The 21,862-nt window shown below is 33.7% G+C and overlaps 1 protein-coding gene across 2 annotated transcripts in view; it reads left to right on the top strand.

The window, feature by feature from the left end:
- LOC142342622 (advillin-like) overlaps positions 1-21,862 on the top strand; it is a 65,110-nt gene that overhangs the window by 23,450 nt on the left and 19,798 nt on the right. Inside the window, exons 3-10 of one of the 2 annotated variants that reach the window (XM_075394041.1) lie at positions 4,077-4,220; positions 4,699-4,830; positions 5,538-5,762; positions 6,392-6,558; positions 11,242-11,372; positions 14,305-14,498; positions 15,323-15,452; positions 19,132-19,308. In XM_075394041.1, coding sequence (XP_075250156.1) covers positions 4,077-4,220; positions 4,699-4,830; positions 5,538-5,762; positions 6,392-6,558; positions 11,242-11,372; positions 14,305-14,498; positions 15,323-15,452; positions 19,132-19,308 — 1,300 coding nt within the window. The remainder of the gene's footprint in view (positions 1-4,076; positions 4,221-4,698; positions 4,831-5,537; positions 5,763-6,391; positions 6,559-11,241; positions 11,373-14,304; positions 14,499-15,322; positions 15,453-19,131; positions 19,309-21,862) is intronic. The other variant, XM_075394042.1, reaches the window with a different exon arrangement.

The raw sequence follows: 21,862 nt of genomic DNA on the forward strand, positions 1-21,862 counted from the left end.
TTGAGTTTGCATTGTTTTGTTGATACATGGACTCCAATCCGCTGATGCAATTTTTTTTGTTAAGATTAGCTCTGGTAAATTTGCTAGTATCCAGATAAAAAACTTCGTTTTGTTGTTTTCATAATCAATGTCCAAAGACAAAAGGAAATTTGTGTAAAGTGATCACTTCCAAATAACTGCTCGATAACAGTTGTGTCAAAAATTTGGTGTTTTGTTGTTAAACAGTGATCAATCAGTGTTTTCTGATTTCCATTTGTCCAGTTTGGAGTATTTTTGTTTACTATCTCAAGCCCATTTTTGGAAGCAAATTCTTTCAATAACCCTCTTTCTCTTTGATTGAAAAAACTGATGTCATAGTCTCCGAATAGTTCTACATTATCTGTTAAAAAATTATCTTCTAGAAAAAATTCGCTCAAGTTTTTGTTGGAACAATAAGAAACGTTTACTAGAAGATTTTTCTTAAGCGGTGCTTGTATTTCAAGCCATAGTGATTCAAAAAAACTTCTGTTAAAAGATTTGAGATCATTCCGTATTTTATGTTTGAATGTATTTGGTACCCATATTCCTACTCCACCACCTCTCGTTTTCAATGCTGTCGAATTAGATATCTCTCTTGAGGCCAATGAATTAGATATCTCTCTTCTCACCTTCATTGGACAATGATTTCTTTACCTCGTCACTGCCGTATTTCTACTGGACGAGAAATTAGGATTGGTAAATACCCGAGCCGACGATTTTCCCCAAAAATAGCGGGGAAAAGAGTGTAAATAGTGTAAAAATTCAAAAACAACACCCCTATTTCCCCGCTAGATAGGGGTGGATTAAGAGTGAAACCTCGGCCCGGGTACTGACTGATGGTTGAACAGACGTTCAGACGGTCATTGCACACAAAGTACCTCATGCGTCATAATCTGTTGGTTTTAAATGCTTCTCGGGTGATATCTGACCGACACTTTTTCTTGTGAGTCGAGTAATCTAGAGAAACAATCATGTTTTTCGTTTCCTCTGTAAGGCGACGAATTGCGTTGGAAGTTTTAACCGTTTGTGTAGTCTCATCAAACATTTTGGAATCATCTTAATGTTTTGCGGTCAGTTTAACACTTAACAAAATAAATTATGTCAATTTTAAAAAATAACGAGTCTAGATCTCATTTTAATCATTGATCTAACCCTTATTTGATAATTTCATTATAATGAGAGTCATACTAAGTTTTTAGTGAAATTTATATTGTTGGAAATCACCATTATGCCATGTAGTGCCATTTTTGTGTTAACCTGTATCATGTTTCCCTAGAAGATATCATTTAACGTTTCCCAAATTCTAAACCCTGTCTTGTTTATTTGCAACGTAAGAAAAGCTCTCCAAGGAACAAATTGTTTGCAGACTGTTCAATGAGCTGTTTGTTCTTGTCATCGAAAAAAAAACTATGAAATTCTCGCTTGGCGTCAAAGTTCTATAGTGGCTTGTTATGTTTGATTTCATTAGATTTTCTACTTCAACCCCGTTTCTCTGTTGATATCAAAGTCTCAGTTGCCACTGCTCAGCTAACGCATTGAAAATTTATAATGATGCACCAGCTTAGATTCCAGTCCCATGCATTTTACGAGTTGCTAATTGGAGCATATTAGTTAAACCATATTCACCCTAAGACGATCGTAACGCATTTTCAGCTGAAGAAACCTAAATGAGATGTTCGTTTTCAAAACTGTAGTTTATACTGAAAAAATACTGTAGTTTTTGTTACCCCGTTTTTTGTAATTAGAACAGGCTTTTGTTACTGCCAATCTAAACAATGATCTTTTTGGTGAATTGAGTTAACAATTAACTTGATCACCAAACTATGTTTATCAAAACATCAAAATGACTGTTTAATGAAATAAACCTCCTTCAGCAGTGCATTTAATTTTTCCACACAATGTTTATTTTCACCCCATATTGTTCAACAACGCATTTTAAAAGAAAATTGGACAGATTTTTGCGACAGATTTTTTAAAAAGAAAATCCAATTGGACTCCAATGGTTGAGCATATTTTACTTCGTTTTCGGAAGCAAAAAATCTGCAACCTTGTTTCGTCCTTGAAAAAGTTTACGTTAGGTTCTCTATAAATCAAAAGAGGCCACTATCATCTTAAGAAAATTTATCTTTTTCCTTATATAGTTTTAAGTTTAAAGCGAATTCCTCTGTATTATCGCAGACTCCAAAAATGGTAGACATTAGCAGTTCAATTATTTGAAAAGAAAATTATTTTTGTACAACTTTGTTAAAGTTTCATTTTGTTGATTCACCTTGCTTTAAAATTTTTGGTTTCCTTGTTTTCGTATGAAAGTTTACACAAAATTTTTCAAGTAAAACTTTTCTACCTTTTTTGAAAGGACAAGTCCATTTTAAAGACAAAAATGAGCAAGAGATATCATTTTCAAAGCACTTGGATTCGTTGTTTTATCAGTGGTCTTCTTTGTTGTTTTTTAAAATATGGCCGTCACTGTCTATATCTGATCTGTTTCAAACCTTCTTTGTCATTAGGTTGTGCCTTTTTGTTTTTCTTGATAATGTCGCGTTTCTAATTTTCAGTTGATTTTTCCCTTTTGACACTACAGAGATTTGAAATGTGAAAGATTTCCACTGCTAATTTCATCTTTTTTAATGACCGTCATTTCACAATTTCTTGTTTCCAGATTTTTAAATGAGTTATTGATGAAATTTCGAATGTTTTTCTTTTTTTGTTATTATACGGGCAAAAACAATTTTCCATGCTACTCTAATAGCGAGGGAATTTCGGGTTTGAACCTTTTCAAAGTTAAATTGCAATTGAAAATTTGTTGCCCGTTGTTTTTCTTATTCGATGAAATTTTTTCCTTGACGCAAAGAATGATAAATTTTTTTTGTTACTTGAAAAATAACATACTTTCTTCTACAAAAGTGAACCAGAAAATAATTACCTCCAAAATTTTTTAATTTCAAAAAAAAGTTAAATTTGTCTTGTAAAATGCATTTTGGTTTTTTCTGTTCCTTGGACGCTGGCGATGTGGCTTCAAAGTTCAAGTCATCGGCTCGTCGCCTCCTGATGACTAGCAATTTGTCAAGGTCTTCGATTTCATTCAATTTCACGAACTTAAGTCTCTCTGATCCGTTTCCGCCACAACAGAGACAACACAGTTATATGTTAAGGTAAACATATTACGTTTCTGTGCTTTGAATTCAAGTTTTGTGGCACACTCTGGTAATGGCTCATATAGATGGATATTGTTGCATTTGATCGATTTTTTTTGTGATCGATTTTTGTGGAAAAGTTCTTTTTAGTGTCTGACAAAAAAAATCACAATAGTTAGGTTGGTTTGCAACAACATGACAGAGTTTTGTAATTGGATGTTCTGCAGAACTCCCATTGGTTAATCAAAAAATGTTCACCGCCTCTATCATTTATTTTTTTCCATTTTAGCATCGAAGGGTGGTTTGATTATCAGTAAACTGTCCTTTCGTGGACACTGCTTTTGTGTTCTGTCATTCATGTTTTGTTGATTACCTGTCAAAACTATCCATCATATTTTCCTGACCTGAATGTATTTTTAAGTTTTTTAAACTCGTGTCAGTGATGTTAATTGATAATCCACTCGACTCACAGAAAACTTAAGAATGGAGCTTCAATTAGAATATTATTTTAACTGGACCGTGGCAGAGTATTTTGTCAATTCCATTTTTCGTAATTTTGTGTTTATTCATCTTTGTGTAAGTCTTTTTGTAGCGGCAATAATTCAAAAACCATTGCTTGAGTACATCAAACTATTTTTTTTCTATTTCGATTTTTGTATTTTCTCGTTGACGGTTCAAGGATTGGACTGAACAACAAGTTCACACAGGAAAAAAATTAAATATAGATGTTGGTAAAGAGCAATCGGTGAAGTTGTGTTAGATCACCGACAAAAAGGCGCGTTAACTTTTTTGCAATTGCATCTCTAAAGGTCATGAAACGTTTTACTGGTCGTTACATATTATTTTGTCATTCTTCGAACTTGGGGGTCATTCTATGGGTAGGAAACATCCTTGTTGATCTAAATTGGGTCGCTTTTTTTCTAGCAATTGCAAGTGGTGATGATACAAGTGAAAGACCATGGGGTGTTCTTTGAAGGAGATTCCTACCTTCTCCTACACACTGAAAAGACTGGCCCAAACAACTTCAGCTACAACATACATTTCTGGCTGGGCAAATATACATCACAGGTAAGTCTTGAAGTCTGGAAGCATACGATAATCAATTATCTTCAGGGCTAATTAGCAGTCTTCCAAATCCTGCTAGGGTCATATATATATATATATATATATATATATATATATATATATATATATATATATATATATATATATATGATTTCCTTGGTTCCATACAAACATCCTACTGGGAAATAAGTTATGATTTGTATGACAATTATCAGATTAGGATTACAGGAAAAGGTCAACTCGGGACATTTCAAATTTTGATATTATTTTTGATAAAATTATTGATATAAATTAATTTGGAACGTAGTTAAATGGAAATAACACCAATTTTCAGGAAGAAAATGTATGCTAATCTAAAAATAGCATCTAACATCTTCTCGGAACATTGGCTTTGGTTTTTCAACTTTTGTTTTTTGTTCATAAGTGAAGCTTCCATGGTGCTACAATTTTTGAACTAGTTTCTGATTTTATTGTTCTCTAGGACGAGTCAGGGGCAGCCGCGTACAAAGCAGTTGAGCTGGATGATGTGCTGAATGGATGTGCAGTTCAGTACAGAGAATGTCAAGGTCACGAGAGTGCAAAGTTCACTTCATACTTCACCAAGGTGTCAAGTGTTCGTTTTCTTCTTGGAATAAATTAGTGTTTTTTTTGCTTAATGCCTTAACATATTCGTTCATATTCAACTTCAAAAGAACTTAATGATTTCAGGTTACTATAGTGCAACCGTGTTCACGGGTATACGTTATTTGGAGAAATCATTGACTACCGGTAAAGCAGAAAATAATTCATCAGCAAAAACATTTTTTTCCTGGGCTCAAGAAAATATATAAATTTGTCATACATATAAATCAAGAGCAGATGAAGTTTATTGAGAACAGTAGTTCATAATACATTATAATGAAAACCCAAGACAGCAATTTGAACTTCTATTTAATTTTATTTTCCCCGAATCTCCCCGGGGTGATGTGGTAGAAATATGAACCGGTTGCTCCAGACAAAAATTGGCCAAGATCTTGTGGTCGAACAAAAAAATTGCCTTGACTCGAATTAGCTCGCATTAGCGTGAACTATCACGAAATATTCCGACAAAATGCGTTTATATTTCGACCCTGCGGGACTATGCGAAGTTTTCCGACTCTGAATAGAAAAGGAAACGATTCGAAACTGTGCGTCTATGATCAGACCGTGTGATTCAGACGAAAAATGGCTATGATCAGATGCTTAGACGAGAAGTTGACATGATTCGAAAACAAAACATTAATTCATTGATTCATTAATTAATCAATTAACGATTCATTAACTCTTGCGTTGTCGTTGAAGGGTATCACATACAGACCCGGGGGCACCAAAAGCGGGTTCCGCCACGTGAATGTGAACAAAGCCACAACACGACTGCTGCACGTGAAGGGAAAGCGGAGGGTGCGAATGAGCGAAGTACCCCCAAGGTGGGCTTCCTTCAACTCGGGCGATGTGTTCATACTGGACCACGGGAAGGATGTGTATGTGTGGAATGGAAAACAGAGTAATCGGATGGAAAGATTGCAGGTAAAAGTTCATTCGTAAAATTTACCCGAAAGCATTTGATTGGGTTGTACAAAAAACTGCTCTGATTTTGGAAAGAATATAACATATATGAATAAGATAAGCACCGTGTAAGTTGAATTCATTGTCTTTGCCATTTGTGATCCAAAGTATGTTGAATATGGTAATTCAGACTGGAATCAAATTATTTGCAAGCGCGTGGAGTTTTCTTTTTTTTGTTCTCAGTTAGAAATTCCCACTTTAAGATCTTCTTTCCTCAAAAGGGAAATCCAAATCTGTTTTAGCAGTATTCAATGTTAGGTTTTTTCTTTTAAATTTTCATCCCTTTTGACTAAAACCAAAAGGATACAGCTTTTTAGTTCAAAACCTCATTTTCTAGTATAGGAGCTGAGGTTTATTGAAATTGATGAACCATGTGCACTTTTTGATGTCCATGTAGTTTCTGATAAGGAGTGGAGAAAAGAGAGGTCCTAAAAACTTTCAATGAGGAATACAATGATTCGTTATTGCCTATTCTGAAAAAAAGTCTCTAAGTTTTACATAATGTTTTTAATCCGCTAGGAATAGCTCAAATCCGTCGGTGGTAGTTTCATGAGGAAAATAATTTATGGTCACAAGTTGTTAATTTTCAGGCAGTGAAAGCAGCCTGTGGAATTCGTGACGACCTGAAAGGGGGAGATGCAAAAGTGCACATAGTGGAGGAGACAGATCCACCGCCAAGTGGAATGGTGGAATTGTTAGGGTCACCAGAGCCAATCAAGACAGCCACCAGTGCTCCACCCGATGAAGAATTTGAGAGGTTATCAAATTTTCCCTCATATTGAATTGGCGTATCAGAATTAGCGTCATAATATAAATATCTGACTATTTAAATGATGGTTTTTGATAAAAACGCGATACTATCAAAATATAACAAATTGCAGCAATATTCATAGCCGTCGTATCCAAAATGAGTTTAAAAAGATCAGAGTTTCCAACAGCTAGGAGTACACACTAAAAGTGTTAAGGTAATTTTACCTTAACAGACATAAGTTAAGTTTTTGTTCAGGTTTAATTAGGGTAAACTTAAACTAAACTTTACCTTAATTTGAATTAAAACCACCTCAGCTTTAATTAGTGTGTAAATTCGCAGAGACTTTGGGATTATTTTTTTTCGTCTGAGATGAAATTGTCGTCACGAAATTACTTTCCACTTACAATATTCTGACAATCCTTTTTTCACTCAACTTAGAAACTTTGTTTTGAAAATATTGACGTTTTAAATGTTGCCTTGTTAGTGGGTTTGTGTCTGTAGCATGTCAGTTAACGAAGGCCCACATAGCCAAAAAATATCTTTGTCAGAGTGCCCAAATTCCACTGTGTAGCGAATGATAAAAGTGGGTTATATCAATAATTCATTTGCTCGCCTTAAATTGTTTGGTTGTGACAGATTCGTATCAAGTCCCACGGGCTGCTAACCCAGCTAACCCCTTTAAAGCACGACTAAATGAATTTTTCAATACTCAATAAATATTCAGTAACAACCATTTTTTGAAAAAAATTATATATTGACAATTTGATTGAATTATCACAATTCAGTAATTGTTCCGACCCCTCTTGAGGGCGGAGGAACTATATACTCAAATGGGTTTTTTTTTGTTCAGTCAATTTTCGCCGATCGATATATTCATCGTAGAGAGTTGAGACTGGTATCATTAGAAAGCCCGTCCAGCGTAGAATATGGAATTAAAAAGATTTTTTAATTTTCGTTTTCTACAGGGAGTTATTGAGGTTTAAACTTCTGAAAAAAGTAAAGGGAATTCACGTTGTTTTATTCACATTTTCCAAAATTTTTGCCTAATTTTTCGTCAATTTTGCTAAAATTTGTTGAAATTTTTAAAAATAGTGTCGTTGATTTTATTTTTAAGGACAAAAAAGCATTGTTGATTATTCTGATTTAATTTTTTTGGCCAAAAACTCTGGATAAATATTGCAAAATTCAGCCTTTTTCATCACAAACACACGAAATAAGCTACTTTAGTCCACTTTGATAAAATTTGCCGGCACTACACACCCATAAAACAATAATACATTCTTTGTAAACTCAGAAGGAGGCTATTCCTACTTCAACTTCCGCCGAGAGTGCTCTGTAATTAAAACTTTGCCGTTTTTTGCTAGCTTTACTCGTTTATTATCAAAAATGCAGAATTTTTTTTTAGTTTTCAATTAACAAACTATCTATATCTCCAATATTCGAACAATCAAAAGTTCCTAGCTGACAAAAAACATTAGCAGGGCCAGTTTTGGGCCAATCTTGGACTGTTACTATCCAAAAAGAATTCGGATTGCAATCAGTTGATCTTTATTTTTCGAATAAAGACTTTTTTTTTAATAAGAAAGAACAGAACATATCAAATGAAAGCTCAGGAGTGATAGGTCCAATTGGCTTCCTAAGCAACTCCAAGCTAATGCATTTAGTTTCTACTTGAAAGTTTATGATCTTTTCGACTTTTGAAAAAATTGATTTTTAAATAAGTAATGCTTAATGAACTTTTCCTCCTTTTTTTTAATTTGGTCAACTTGCAGCTTAGTGTCAGCAAAGAAAGAATGCTTCTTCATTCTACTCATTGAAAATTTAGTCTCGGTTGTGTTTTTAAGCCTGAAGTTAATGTTTTCCGGCTTTGATACTATTGGAATTCAGATTTTTTTCTGTTTCTAGAAATTTGCCAGTATTTCACGTTTTCTAGCCACATTATCATATTACTGACAGTTCTCATATCACATTTTTAGCGTTGAAAATGAAACACAATTGAACATATTAAAATTTTTAAAGATATAGATTATCGTCTCAACGGCCTCGACACTTCTTTCTTCAAGAAATTAATTGATTTTTTAATTTTGTCTTTAACTGTCATTTTTACTTTGCCATTTCAGTTGTATGAAATTTCCTGTATAGTGATAGTTTTCAATGACTTTTTATGGAAGAGTAGAAGAACCAATTTTATGGAAGTATAGACAAGCTGATATTCTGATATCAGAAGATAGCTGATGGCTTTCATGACTTTGAAAACAATCGTTTTCCAAATCTAAAAATAAAAAACTTTTTAACTTCGTAAGTTTGTTCTTTTTATATTTCTTTTTGGAACCTAATCTCGTTAATTACTGGTCAAATATGACATTGTGGGTGTCAAGGGGAGGAGTCAAAAGGGATTGATTTCCCTATTTCTGTTTTTTTTAAAGAATGCATTATGACCTTACTGACTTCGACATCGGTTTTTCACAAAAAAAGTAAATTAATTTGATTTTTGTCAGGCTTGATGTTCTTTTTGTAGACGCAAGAATTATTCTGGATGATTGCAGTTCTCATAGAATTCCTTTGGATGAATAAACGACTCTATTTAAATATCTCATTTTGTAATTAATGTTTTTCATGACTTTGGACATAATTTTTTTTCGAAAAAGAAATCAAAATTATTACATACTTTTGCCATTTTCTCTTTTTGTCTAAATATTACAAAGTCTCACTCATAAATGACCTTTTGCTACATTATCAGTGTTTGAAGAAAGCGCAAAAAACGTATTTTGAGGGCCGAAATATGGCTTGACGGTTTTGACAGCGTTTTCTGGCAAGTTTCAATTGAATTTTTGTTTGTTGTTTTTGTGTTGTTCTTTTTAGCCGCTTAAAGAAATGAATAAGGAAAGGTCCTAATGCCCTTCTATAGAAACATTGATAATCGTAAACCTTTGAGATATTTTACTTGATTTCTAATGGTGTTAATTACTTTGCAGTTAATTGTTTTAAAAAAATAAGCAAATTTATTAACTTTAATTTTTGTTCTTTTTTGTCTAATTGTTACCAAACTTTTTTATGGACTGGTCCATATCTTTTCTGGTGATTTATAAGTTATTTTGTTTAGTTTTAGTTTCATCTGACGGTATGTTGACTTTATTAAATTTTGTTTTTTAAAGCGGACAAAAAGTTTTAAATGTAATTAATGTTTGTTGTTGCTGTTGTTGTTTGATTTTGCTGTTCGTCTTGACTCGCTTTCTTAATATTGGCATATCACAGCAATTTAATGCTTCAATTTTTACTCCACTGAGTTTTTTGCTTTGGAGGCTATCTTATTGTTCATACACAATTTTTTTGAAAAATACTTGGGTTTTTTTGGTATTCCCAAAAAATAATTTTTGGGTTTTCTATCTGTTCCTCATTTGGTAGACAATCATGCCAAAACTGTAGATGGGAGGGGTCGGAACCTTATGCGCCATCGCACATTGCTGAGCCGCCTTGTATGAGACAAATTCAATAAACTGATTCAATAAACAATTTTGCGGCTACGTTGACCTGGGGTTATCTGAGGGCACATTATTTTTCCGAAGTCATTGAATATTTTAGACAGTGACGTATTGACAAACAAAAGCGTACGAAAACGTAAAAAATTCTGATTGAACAAATCTGATTGACCAAGAATTTTATCACCATAAGTTTTTTGTACTTAATTATCAAGTATTTCACAGAACTTAGTTTCAAACATAGGGATATGTAGAATTTGGCCAAAGCTAAGAATTAGAGCCAAACAGGCTCAGATCCAAATGCGAAAAATTGAGAGTCCGAGCCAAAGCTTGAAGTTTGATTGGCAAAATAACCTTATTGGTTTAAATTAAAGTAAATCAATTGTAAATATGGGCAAATAATGTAGTTGTCGCTTGACTATCTATGGTATGCGGTCGATTACGCTGCGCTTGCCCTCTCCATTGCCTCAACCTCTTTCAATCTGACGGTTGCGTCCACGGAGAAACCTTCGCCACGCTATTTTTAAAAGTATTTGTGACAAAAATTGCCTCTAAAAGCAATGAATTTTAAGATAAACCAAATAGACTACGGGAAATAGTTGTCTTTAAATCGCATTTTATGGCATTTTGCCCTGCACTCGTTTCCTCCCCTGCGTCCTTCCATTGACTAAATTAGTATAAGCCAATCAGAAAATAGTATTTAATTTTGCTCAATCGTGATTGGCCAGCAAGCTAATTTCTTTATTTGAGTTTATGATCCATTTTCATTAGCGTCCTGTTAGACAAGCAGTCTGCACTATAACAGATTGGACAAAAAATGGCATCAACAAGACGAGATTAAGGTTTTTAAATTTTGCTATCAACTTTGTTTTAGAGCAATAAATCGCAAGGTTGAAATTTTTTACAACAGCTGTAAGTTTTTTAGGTTAATGTATGATGTAGCTATCTTGGTTATGATCAAGTTTTATGTTTGAGTACCTTTAAAACAAAGATTTAAAATTACAGAAGTTAAAACAAATACATGAATTCGCTCAATAGCTGTTCTCCTTGTTCGTGCTGATAGTATAAAACTGCTCACGAGGGATTAAAAATATAAGACTAAATTTCATTACGGGTATTTGGTGTACTTCAGATCTCACTTCAAATTTACATATTAAGCGCTTGGATGATACGAAATAGGAAAACGTGCAACACGTAAAAATTATTTCAGGAGTGCATCAAAGAAGATCAAGATGTATCGGATCAGTGACTCAAGTGGATCCCTTCTGTTGACAGAAGTGGGTACCACTCCCCTCACCCAATCACTCCTGCACTCTGCCGACTGCTTCATCATTGACCAAGGTACTCCAACATCAACATAACCCCAATAGCATCAATAATCGACATTTCTAAGCGCAAAGTTTTTATTAAAAGAGGTTATGATTAAAATTTCCGATATCATTGCATTAAATGACGAATGAATGCCAAGAAAACGTTTCTTTTTACATTTTTTAAATGAGTTTCTCTTTCATGGAGTTTTAAGAGTATTTTTAATGCACTATATCCGGCGATTATGATATTTTTGACGTGCCTTTCCTTAAGGTCATCCTTATAGTTTTTAACCAGATTATGCATCATAAAAAAGATTTTCTGGCGTTGCGAAACAGCCCTGTAATATTTCTTTTACAGAAACTTAATTCAAAATAAGTCCGATAAAAACATCAAAATTTTCAATAACAATTAAATTTAGGGCCTCTTTTTTCAAGATCTCAGAAACTAAAACTTGGGGGACTTTTTTAATCGCCAAGGTGAGAGCTCCTCTTTTGACGTTTAACTGGCTCCGCATTTTGTGAACAAGTTCTTACCACAAGAATTTAACAAATGTCGCAAAACTCAGTACAAAATCACTAAATCACGACTAGGGCACCTGCCAATACTTCGCTAGAAAACACCCACTATAGCTAATTATTCCAACCCCACTTGTCGAGGAAGGAACTATATACTCAAATGGGTTTTTTTGTTCAGACAATTTTAGCCGATCGATATATTCAGTGTAGAGAAATGTGAGTGGTATCATTAAAAAGCTCGTCCAGCGTAGCATTCTAAACTAAAAAGATTTTTTTAATTTTGTTTTTTTTTGCGAGGAATTATCGAAGGTTGATGTTTTGTGTTAACACGTGATATTTGACATGATTTGGTTCACTTTTAGTGTAATTTTTCTTCAAATTAAGACATTTTTTTAAAAAAAAACATCGATTCGAAATTACCTTTCACGCCGCAAACAGAACCAATTTTGAGTTTCTAATAGACAAAATCGATAAAAAAGACTAGTTCTGGTCTCACAGGGAACTGTATTATAAAAAAAATAGAATTCCATTTGAGAGCTTTTTTTAGAAAACTTTTCATATTTTTTTTCTTAATCCACCTAGAGACTATTCACTTTTCATACTAAAGTTCCATTAATTATAAACCTGATTTACAGTCTTATGAAGCCCCATGAACAAAAAATTCATATTCGAGGAGTCGCTTGAATCGCTCGTGTTTTTTGGCTTCGACGCTTGAGTTTTGGTAATTTGAAATGAAAATTTGATATTCTTCTTTGAGGTTATAGCATAGACTTGTTGACTAATGGTTCATTAGGTTGTGTAATGAGCATTAATTGAACCTATCTGGAGCTTACATACTTTCTGCAGTAATTTTGGTTCTCTTTGGCAATGTATCACATTAACAAAAAATTGATAATTGCATTGGCTTCGAGCAGACGTTCAATGGATCATACATAAAGTTTTCAGAGAAAAGCTAATGGTTTAAATGGCTTCGAAACTTTCTTTTCGCACTTTTCTACTTATTTTTTGGATTTTGCCTGTGTTTGTCGTTGTTTTCATTTTCAATGACTTTTTTATAATGCCCTATTGATAAGTTAGGAACCACATCCTCGTTGTCTTATCAAGCCATAACTTTGCGTATTTATTAGATTGCATTAAAATTTGTTTTATTTAATTGCGTAGATAATACGGGTTTCTCAAAAAAAATTTGTTGTTTTAATGTAATTTTTCATGTTTGTTGATTCATTGGATTCAAATAGTTAAACAAGAATACCATAGCATTGAAACATTAATTGCAATAAGACATGTTTTTTCTGAAAAATTTGTTTTTAATGGCTTCGCTCGGTTTTTTTTTGAATTTGCTGTGGCAGCCTGTTTTTTTATTCTTCAGGTAGCCGTAAACTGCTGACTGGTCTCATGAGCTTGTAACTGAGGGTAACTGAAGATTGATTGAATATTGTTGCCCGAAGCAGTCATTTAATACCGAAGTATATAATATACATTGTTAAGATTTTAATTATTTTTCACTTTTTTCAGTTTTTGTTGTTGTTGTTATCATCAATTTGTAACATTGTCTCATCATCGAGAGGTCCCACAAAATTTCCTGTAACTTAAAATTTAACATGTTTCTTGTTATTGTTACGCAACTGATGTTTTGTTTGTTCGACAATATGTGTTTTCTTAAAAAGTTATGTGAGTGGTGTGTTTGTGTTTCTTTTTCTCCTGCTTTAGCACAATCGCGTAACAAGAGAACCCAATGATTTTCAAATATGGCTCAATTGAACGTATTTATTTATTCAATGTAACTTTAGCTGGATTGGTATAAATAGAAATTGAAATAAAAACACATAACAATCAGATAATTGCTAATGATTTAATGGCTTCACTGATTTGTGTTTCCGCAATGTTTTTAGCTTGTTGTTCGTAATTCTTTTGAGTTTTTCTTCATCTATATTCCGTTTCGATGGCTTAGTCTAACTAAAGACAGGTCCTATTGGTTTCACTATGACTAATTAAATTTTTCAAGAATTGTTTTGTTAAAAGTTACTGTTTTTTAAGACTTGAAATTATTTGATAAACAAGGTTGATTTCGTTCTTGAATTCCGCGTTACTTGGTCTCATCAAAGAAGAATTCCGTTTTCTGCATAGTTAGGAAAAATTAAATTTGTGTAGTTGTTTTTTATTGGAAATTTTGTTTTTTTGCTTTTTTGTTTTTGTTGTTTTTTTTCTCGTAGTCTTTTCAATGCAGATCTCGTTGTAATTAGGCATGGCATTATTCAGTTCAATTATTAGTCTGGTTGTGCAACGATATTTTTTAAACTCAAACATCTATTTTTGATTATCTTTTTGTCAAAAATCTAAGTCAAAAGATAGTTAAGTCAAAAATGTAGATGAGCGCTGGTCGGAACATCATGTGCAAACGCACATTAACGATCCTCCTAGTTTTCATTGACTGGTGATTGTTTCAGGAGCAGCAGGTATCTTTGTGTGGAAGGGCAAAAATGCGAATAAAGAAGAGAAAGCAGCAGCCATGAAGAATGCGAGTGCTTTCATTAAGACTAAGAAGTACCCTCCCCACACACAGATTGTGGCTGTTATTGACGGAGCAGAGCCACCATCATTCAAAATGCTATTCAGTGACTGGAAAAACAAACACGCGCAGGTATGGTGGGTGACCCGTACCTAACTTTCAGAGTAATTCAGTACTGAGTCGAAAAGTTTTTCAGAAACGATTCAGTACTGATTCAGAGTCTGCTCATGTCACGTTTTGCTCTGATATTCTCTGAATCAGATCTGATGCAGAATGAATATTAGGTACGGGTACATCACAAGCACTGGTTCGCTCTCCCCAAGAACTATTTTCACATGGGTGAACATGAGTGAACAAATTAAGGCTTGTTTTTTTGCACATGAACATATTGGTCATTTTTGCCAAAATTCTGTTTAGTTAAAGGCCGTTAACTAAACAGAATTTTGGCAAAAACGACCAATGATCAAAATCTTTAAAATCTGTTCTGTATATTTGAGTTCCATCACGCAATATATCATATAATTTTTTCGAGTCTTCTTAAGAATCTTCCGTTAATCAAACTTTTCGTACCTTGAGTACGGTTTTGGATAAACCCAACTTAATTTAGATAGGAAATAAACCCCTGAGAAATTTACCAATGAAATAACCTCTTGGGCTTTTACTTCACTGTTGGGCTTTTAACGCGTTTTCTGTGACTCGCTGGCCACCACAACCAAACAAAAACTATCACAACCGAACAAAATATCACATCTAAATTTCAATATTAAAATGGGGTTTATTTCGGTGGGTGTTTATTTCCAAGGGGGTTTATTTCCTATCTAAAACTAGTTGGGTTTATTTCCTAGACCGCCTGAGTCACTCTTGTTTTTTTTCGAAACCAGTGAAATGAAATGGGAGTTCTAGAACTGATAATGACGTGCTGTCTCCACTTTTAATATTAACACAAATTTATCTAGGTGGGGCTAGGCACAGCACACAGTATCAATAGAGTTGCCAAAATCACAGCCCAGACCCAGTTTGACGTGACGTCATTGCATGCGAAGCCAGAGGTGGCAGCCAGTGCCAGGATGGTCGATGATGGAACTGGTCAGTTGAAAAAATTGGGATGTTAATATCCCCGATAAACAGTTTGGCTTTTGATTATTGACATTAAAACGTTCCAGATCATTAAAAGGCAACCCTAGCGAATAAAATGGAGCGTTCAGCTAAAATTCAACGAATGAGCTCTTATGTTCCAACCCCAATTTTGGAGGTTTCAATTTATGCTCGTTGATTTTTTTTGTTAAGACGGTTGCAGTCGATCATATCTTTTGAGTACAGAAAAAAACTGTTATCAATGAATCTCTCTTTAGAAAAAGTGTCCGAAATTTTAGAGAAAAATCCAGAAAAAAACGCAGCAACAAATTTTGTCAGCAAAAAATAAAACGAAACGTGGGCGTCGACTGATAACATTGACTATCATCCCGAACAAGAAGGACTATCATCCTTGACGAAATGGATACGATGGGAAAGCTATCGTTGCTATCAGTTTTGGAGTTATGACTTGTGAAACAGGATCGTTTTGAATTCAATTACTCAGGGCCATTATTGACGAAAATGTGGGAGTTGGGTTGAAATACCTTATGACATTAAAATCTTGTCAATATTATACGCGCCTGACATTTAAGAGTCGAAGCTTGGTCTGCAACACCATTGTGAGTTTGAAAAATGAAATCTGTTTTGTACCTCGCCTAAATATTTATCGACAATTTGCTGGTCAACTTAACTCTAACGCCAAATGGACCTCAAATTTTTTAAAAAAAATTAAAATAACGTTTTGTCTAACTCGATCAGATTATATGTACTAGTAAATTAAACGATTAAAATATAAATAAACACAAGGCACTAATTGAGAGTCTAAGAATTGCATCTCAAACTGAGACTACTGAATCCATTTGAAACTCATGTCAAAACAAGAAGGCTCAGCAAAGTGCGTTCGCACATAATGTTTCGACCCCTTTCAACCAAGTTTTCTACTTAATTGAATACCAAACGAGGAAGAGAGGGAAAACTTTAAAATATCATATATTGTTCGAAAATATTTGGTGCATCCATTTAAAAATTGCTTTAAGATCAAACAACTATACAAGTTAAACAATGCCTCATTAAAGGGACAATGATACCTGGCATTAAGACGATTGAGACACAAACAACAAAATAAAATAAAAACAACAAGCTTCAATTGCGACCAAAGCTGAATTTCGTTCTCAAAAAAGCTTAATCTTCAAGTCAAATTTGCATCAAATAAAGAATAAACTAACAAATACACTTGCACTTCACCAGAAAAGATAGAGGGACCTGTTTTCATATATAATGTACTGCTCCTTTAAGCGAAGGTGTCATTTAGAGCAGTCATTAGGGAGACTAAGGTACAAAGACCGAAAAACAACAACAACAAACACAGGCTGAACTTGAATTTTCACGAAAAGACGACACAACAACACACCATAAGTTTTTTTCACACCAAAGTACAATTAAAGTGTTTGTTTGTTGATTTTTATTTAAATCAATTTTATCTGCCAGTAGAGAATAACTAACAATTTGACAGAGAACAGAAAAGTTAAAAGTGAAAAATTTGTGTATACCTATTTAAGACAATGGATTCCAAAATGTTAAAAACTTTTAACTATCAATTGAAATCATTGAGTAGCTTCATTTTTGCCTCTTTACAAACTCGCTGAGGTCTGTGTTTATCCAGATTGTCACAACTTTACAAAATAAGCGAAAACAGGCAAAAGTCAAAAGGCTAATTGTTTTTTTGCAAGAAAACGGTATCGAAGCCTAAAAAAATCTTTATCTTATCGCTTAACTTACTAAATTTAAACAAATGTATCTAATTTCCGTGCCCTTAAGGTAATATAACTATTTTAAATATTGTGTCCATTGGAACAGACGGCAAAAGTAACCTAAAAAAATATGGCCGCAAAATGAAGAATAATTTATGAAACCTTTTATCAAAACAAAAAACCATCTGAAAAACTGAAAAGACATCAATGAGGAAAATAGTTGGTTACTAATCAAGATGCCAAATCAGCAGGTTGTTAGGGTGACTTAATGAGAAGACAACAAATAAAGAATGAAGATATTCAGAATCCAAAGTTTCTTAATCAAACTTTTTAAGAAAACGGTGTGGAAGTCGAAAAATTGGCTGAAATGATCACCCATTATCATTTGTTTTAGTTTGAAATTAAATGAAGTTTCGAAAATTGTTTTGTGATATGAAATCATTATGACATGTATTTAACATAAAAAAATCAAAAAGGCACAAAGAAATTTAAATGTGCACAGCGCCCCATTATGGATTTTATTTAACATAAAAAAATCAAAAAGGCAAAGAAATTTAAATGTGCTCAGCGCCTCATTATGGCCTGTATTTAACATAAAAAATCAGAAAGACAAAGAAATTATATTGTGCACAGCGCCCCATTACAAAACGAATTTTTTTCGAATTCCCATTTACAGGTTAGACCAAGATTAGTGTTGCCAGTGCTGCCAGTTCAATAAAATTTTTCCAAGTTTTACCGAAATAGATTATTTGATAAAGGTTTAATTAGCAAATTTAAATGTCGAATTTTGGAAAAGCCATTAGTTATCAACTGAAAGCATTAAATGGTTCTTTTGATAGCTTCATTGCTAGCAAAAAAAGCTTTGATCACCTATATTCAGTCATAAGACTACTAGACGAACATCAAATGCTGGCAAAAAATATTGCTGGAGCCAAATTAACCCTGAGCTTTTCTCGGAAAATACAATATCTTTACATTGGGCGTCATTTGAACAGAAATGGGACCGAAAATAATCAAATTTTTAAATGAAAACAGAATAGCTTGTAATTAGGATGAAAAAATGCAAAAAGTCTTTATAAATGACAGACATTCTGAATTTTTTTGGTTGCAAAAATCATTGACGAGACAATAATTGGCCTTTTCTTTGCGTTTAGCATTGTTAAAAAACGATATTGGTCTAGACAGTTTTGCAATATTTTTTGGCGGGAGGAAATCTTATTTGCATATTCGATAATTTGGATCAATATTTATCGAATATGAATCTTTTGTTTGTGAGATATGACGATTCCAGAGGTAATTTACTTTCTAAGAAACCAGAGGTAACAAAAAACGATTATCTTGCCAAACGATCTTAACATTGCGATTTTTTAAAGCAGTTTTTATGTCTTCACTACCGGCGAAATTGCACAATGTGGGCTAAATAGGATTATTTGGTGCCATTTTTTTAATAAAAAAATGAAAAACAAAATAACAGTTTTTCGAAAAGTTTACATAATCTTAGTCAAAGCAGTTGGTTCTTGCATTTTAGCAACTCTCTTTAATCTTTAAACTCTAAACCAATGAGACTTTCGTTAACAGTTTTATCATATTTTTACAAAATTGATAAATTATGTCTGTCACGCAAAAAATAATGCCGTCACAAATTTGTGTCCTATGAAATGTAATCTCCGTCGAAGCAGTTCCTGAATCAGCAAAACACCATGATAATGAATTCTGTGCGTTGTGAGTTTATTCTTTAAGTTTCAATCAAAGATGAGCTCTGAATTATTTTTTTTGTTTTGTTCTCTTAATACGTTAGAATATATATCTACACTCCTTTCAAACCTTATAAGAGCAAATATCATGAAAAAAGAGTATAACCGCAACCTGAATAATCAGATGTTGGTTAACGAGTGTTCCATGTTAATACAGCCAATTTTTGAGTGAAACATTATGTACAGGTAAAACCGAAGTGTGGGTGGTTGAGAACTTTGACATAGTGCCAGTTGACGACTACTTACACGGACAGTTCTTTGCTGGAGACTGTTATGTGGTGAAGTATACTTACCACGTGAAGAACAAGCCATGTTACATTCTCTACTATTGGATCGGATCAGACAGCAGTCAAGATGAACAAGGTTAAAACAATATCATTGTATGGATCTGTTTCGTTACTGCCCCCCCCCCCTCCCATTCGTCTACAATCTGTTACCCCATAATGTTATTCGTCCCCCCTCATCATTTGTTATTCCCCAATACAAAGCACGTGTCATTACGCACTAAATCATTGAGTAAACATATGACACGTGTATTAAGCGGGTGCAAAAAAAATGTGACCACAAAAATGGGGAGTGTTGGAGCAAATGAAAAAAAAAATCCTACTATTTTTATATTAGCGATAATTTTCTAAGTCTAAAACCGCCGGTTATAGTTCAAGATATTTCAAGAATCATGCAAGATTATATAACCATACAAGTGTGTAGCAAAATTTTTGCAAGATTTTTTGAGATAACCGTCTTTTGACAAGACATTGCAAGACAAGCTGCAGAAAATTTTAGTGAATATAATAAAGCAAAGGAAAAGCTTCGGAATTTCTGATCGATTGGAGCAATGACAAAACTATTACTTATTTCCAGCTTACTGTTAGGCTGAAAGTTCTAACTACCTGATCTGAGTTGCATTAAACTTCTGCACATTGAGTTCTGATCATGGTACCTACAAGACATTTCACGGAAAATAAATCGAGGACTACCCTGAGCCTACTACAGACATAACAAACTTCGATTCTGTATACATCTGAAGAATTTGAAATTAATAGCACGTTTCAGAATTTGCAGAATTTGAGAATTCTGCGGAATTTGAATTTAATAGCATAAAAGTTACGACCACTAACTTCTTGTAATAACCGACTGATGGTTTTCGCAATACATGTGAGAAGACGAGAACAATTGGTAAATAAGCAACGTACAGATCAAGCCTAATTAAAAAATTGAATGATACAATGAAAGGTGAAATTTACACAAGACATTTAAACACCAAATGGCTAAAAATCAAAGGTTAAGCTATAGTTAGAACTAAAGTCAATTTAACTTGTAATGCTTTGAAACTTTAGCCGCATATCATGGGTAAATAAATCATTTGTTTGTATTTAACGGTTGAAAACATTCCCAGACAAAATAGTCCTGGACAGGAGTCCCAAACCAAACAATCCTTAGAAAGCAGACAAAACAAAATCAGACGAAATAGTCCCAATTTTACTTGGAATTAGACACATGCACACCAATTAGCAAACGAACTCGAGATTTATGCATGTGAATGTACGTAATTGAACAAATATAAATTTGATAACAACTCCACTTTATAAAATGTTTCTTTTTCACGAAGTGTTTGGTTTAATTCTGAATATAAATCGAACAAAAACAATGCATTTGCAAGCTTAACTCTCAGATTGTGTTCGTTAATTTCTTGTAGATTAAATTTACACGTTTTTCGATATTTTTTGGAAATATTGTGTGCGGGACTATTTTTTTGCTTTCACTTGACTCTTTCGGCTGAGACGGTGCTATAGATAATTTGCAATTTGGTATCTTTTTGTCTCTGACTGTTTGATCCAGACTGTTTTCTGGACATGCACCGCATCGTTCAAGTTTTCTTAAAAAACAAAAAAATTGAAATAGATTAAAAAAGTAAAAATGAATGGAAAAATTGTAATTAGAATAAATTACCGAACTTAAAGATAGCCCAGACAACGAAAAGTGTATGATTGACACGCCAAGTATTGATGGTTTGATCCGGTGCCTCCATGAAACTATCTCTGCGAGGATGAGTGCTCAATGAACTACATTTTCGGTTTGAACATAGCATGATTAATCTTGGTGGCGAAAATTGTACCACGTTTAATTCTCAGAGTCTCAAAGGGGCAATAGTCACCAAATATTGTTGCAAGTTGAAACCAAAACAAACGAATAGGTTTTTGGCTGAAATAAGTACCAGGGGTGGCTACTTTTACAAGATTTGACTTTTCGAGCGAAGTTTTTCCTAACTTTTAATAGAGTCTGTCGAGATATAACTTTAAGATCTCCTTCGAAAAATTAAACATTTGATGACTTAATGTTCGCGAATCAACAATAAAAAGTAATAAAAAGTGGATTTTGCGTTTTTCAATCCTACTTTACTGTCAATTAATCCAAACGAATGGCTAACCTTAGAGAAGAACAAACTCTTATGATGATTACTTTATTTGAACCTATGCACTGAAATTATGCTCCTCTAAGTGTGTTGAAGCAGTGCTTTGTTTGAAAGCAACTGTTCTGATGTCAGTCTGTTGGTGGGTAAAGATGGCCGAAAAATCATTCGACAATTATTGTTTGACAATCCTAACAGACGTTAAATACACGGTCTGGACCATGTTTTTGTTGCGCTACTTCGTTTGTCCGCAAGGGAGTGCCATGTCGAATCATGACACACCATTACCGAATCAATAATAAGTCTGAATAAATTGCGCAAATTAGAATCACAAGCGCGGTATGTCAAGTCTTAGGTCCACCAAAAAACGATAGTTGGATTCATAATATGACTAAATCTGGCTTCCAGTACCGCTCAAATAATTTTTTTTTCTGTGAGCTAACTGAGGACGATGGCTCAGATTATGTATCAGAATGACATGAGCTGCAAGTTAACCCAAGCAACACT

The sequence above is a fragment of the Convolutriloba macropyga genome, chromosome 7, assembly GCF_964194025.1.
Source record: "Convolutriloba macropyga chromosome 7, txConMacr16.3, whole genome shotgun sequence".
NCBI classification, from domain to species: domain Eukaryota; kingdom Metazoa; phylum Xenacoelomorpha; order Acoela; family Convolutidae; genus Convolutriloba; species Convolutriloba macropyga.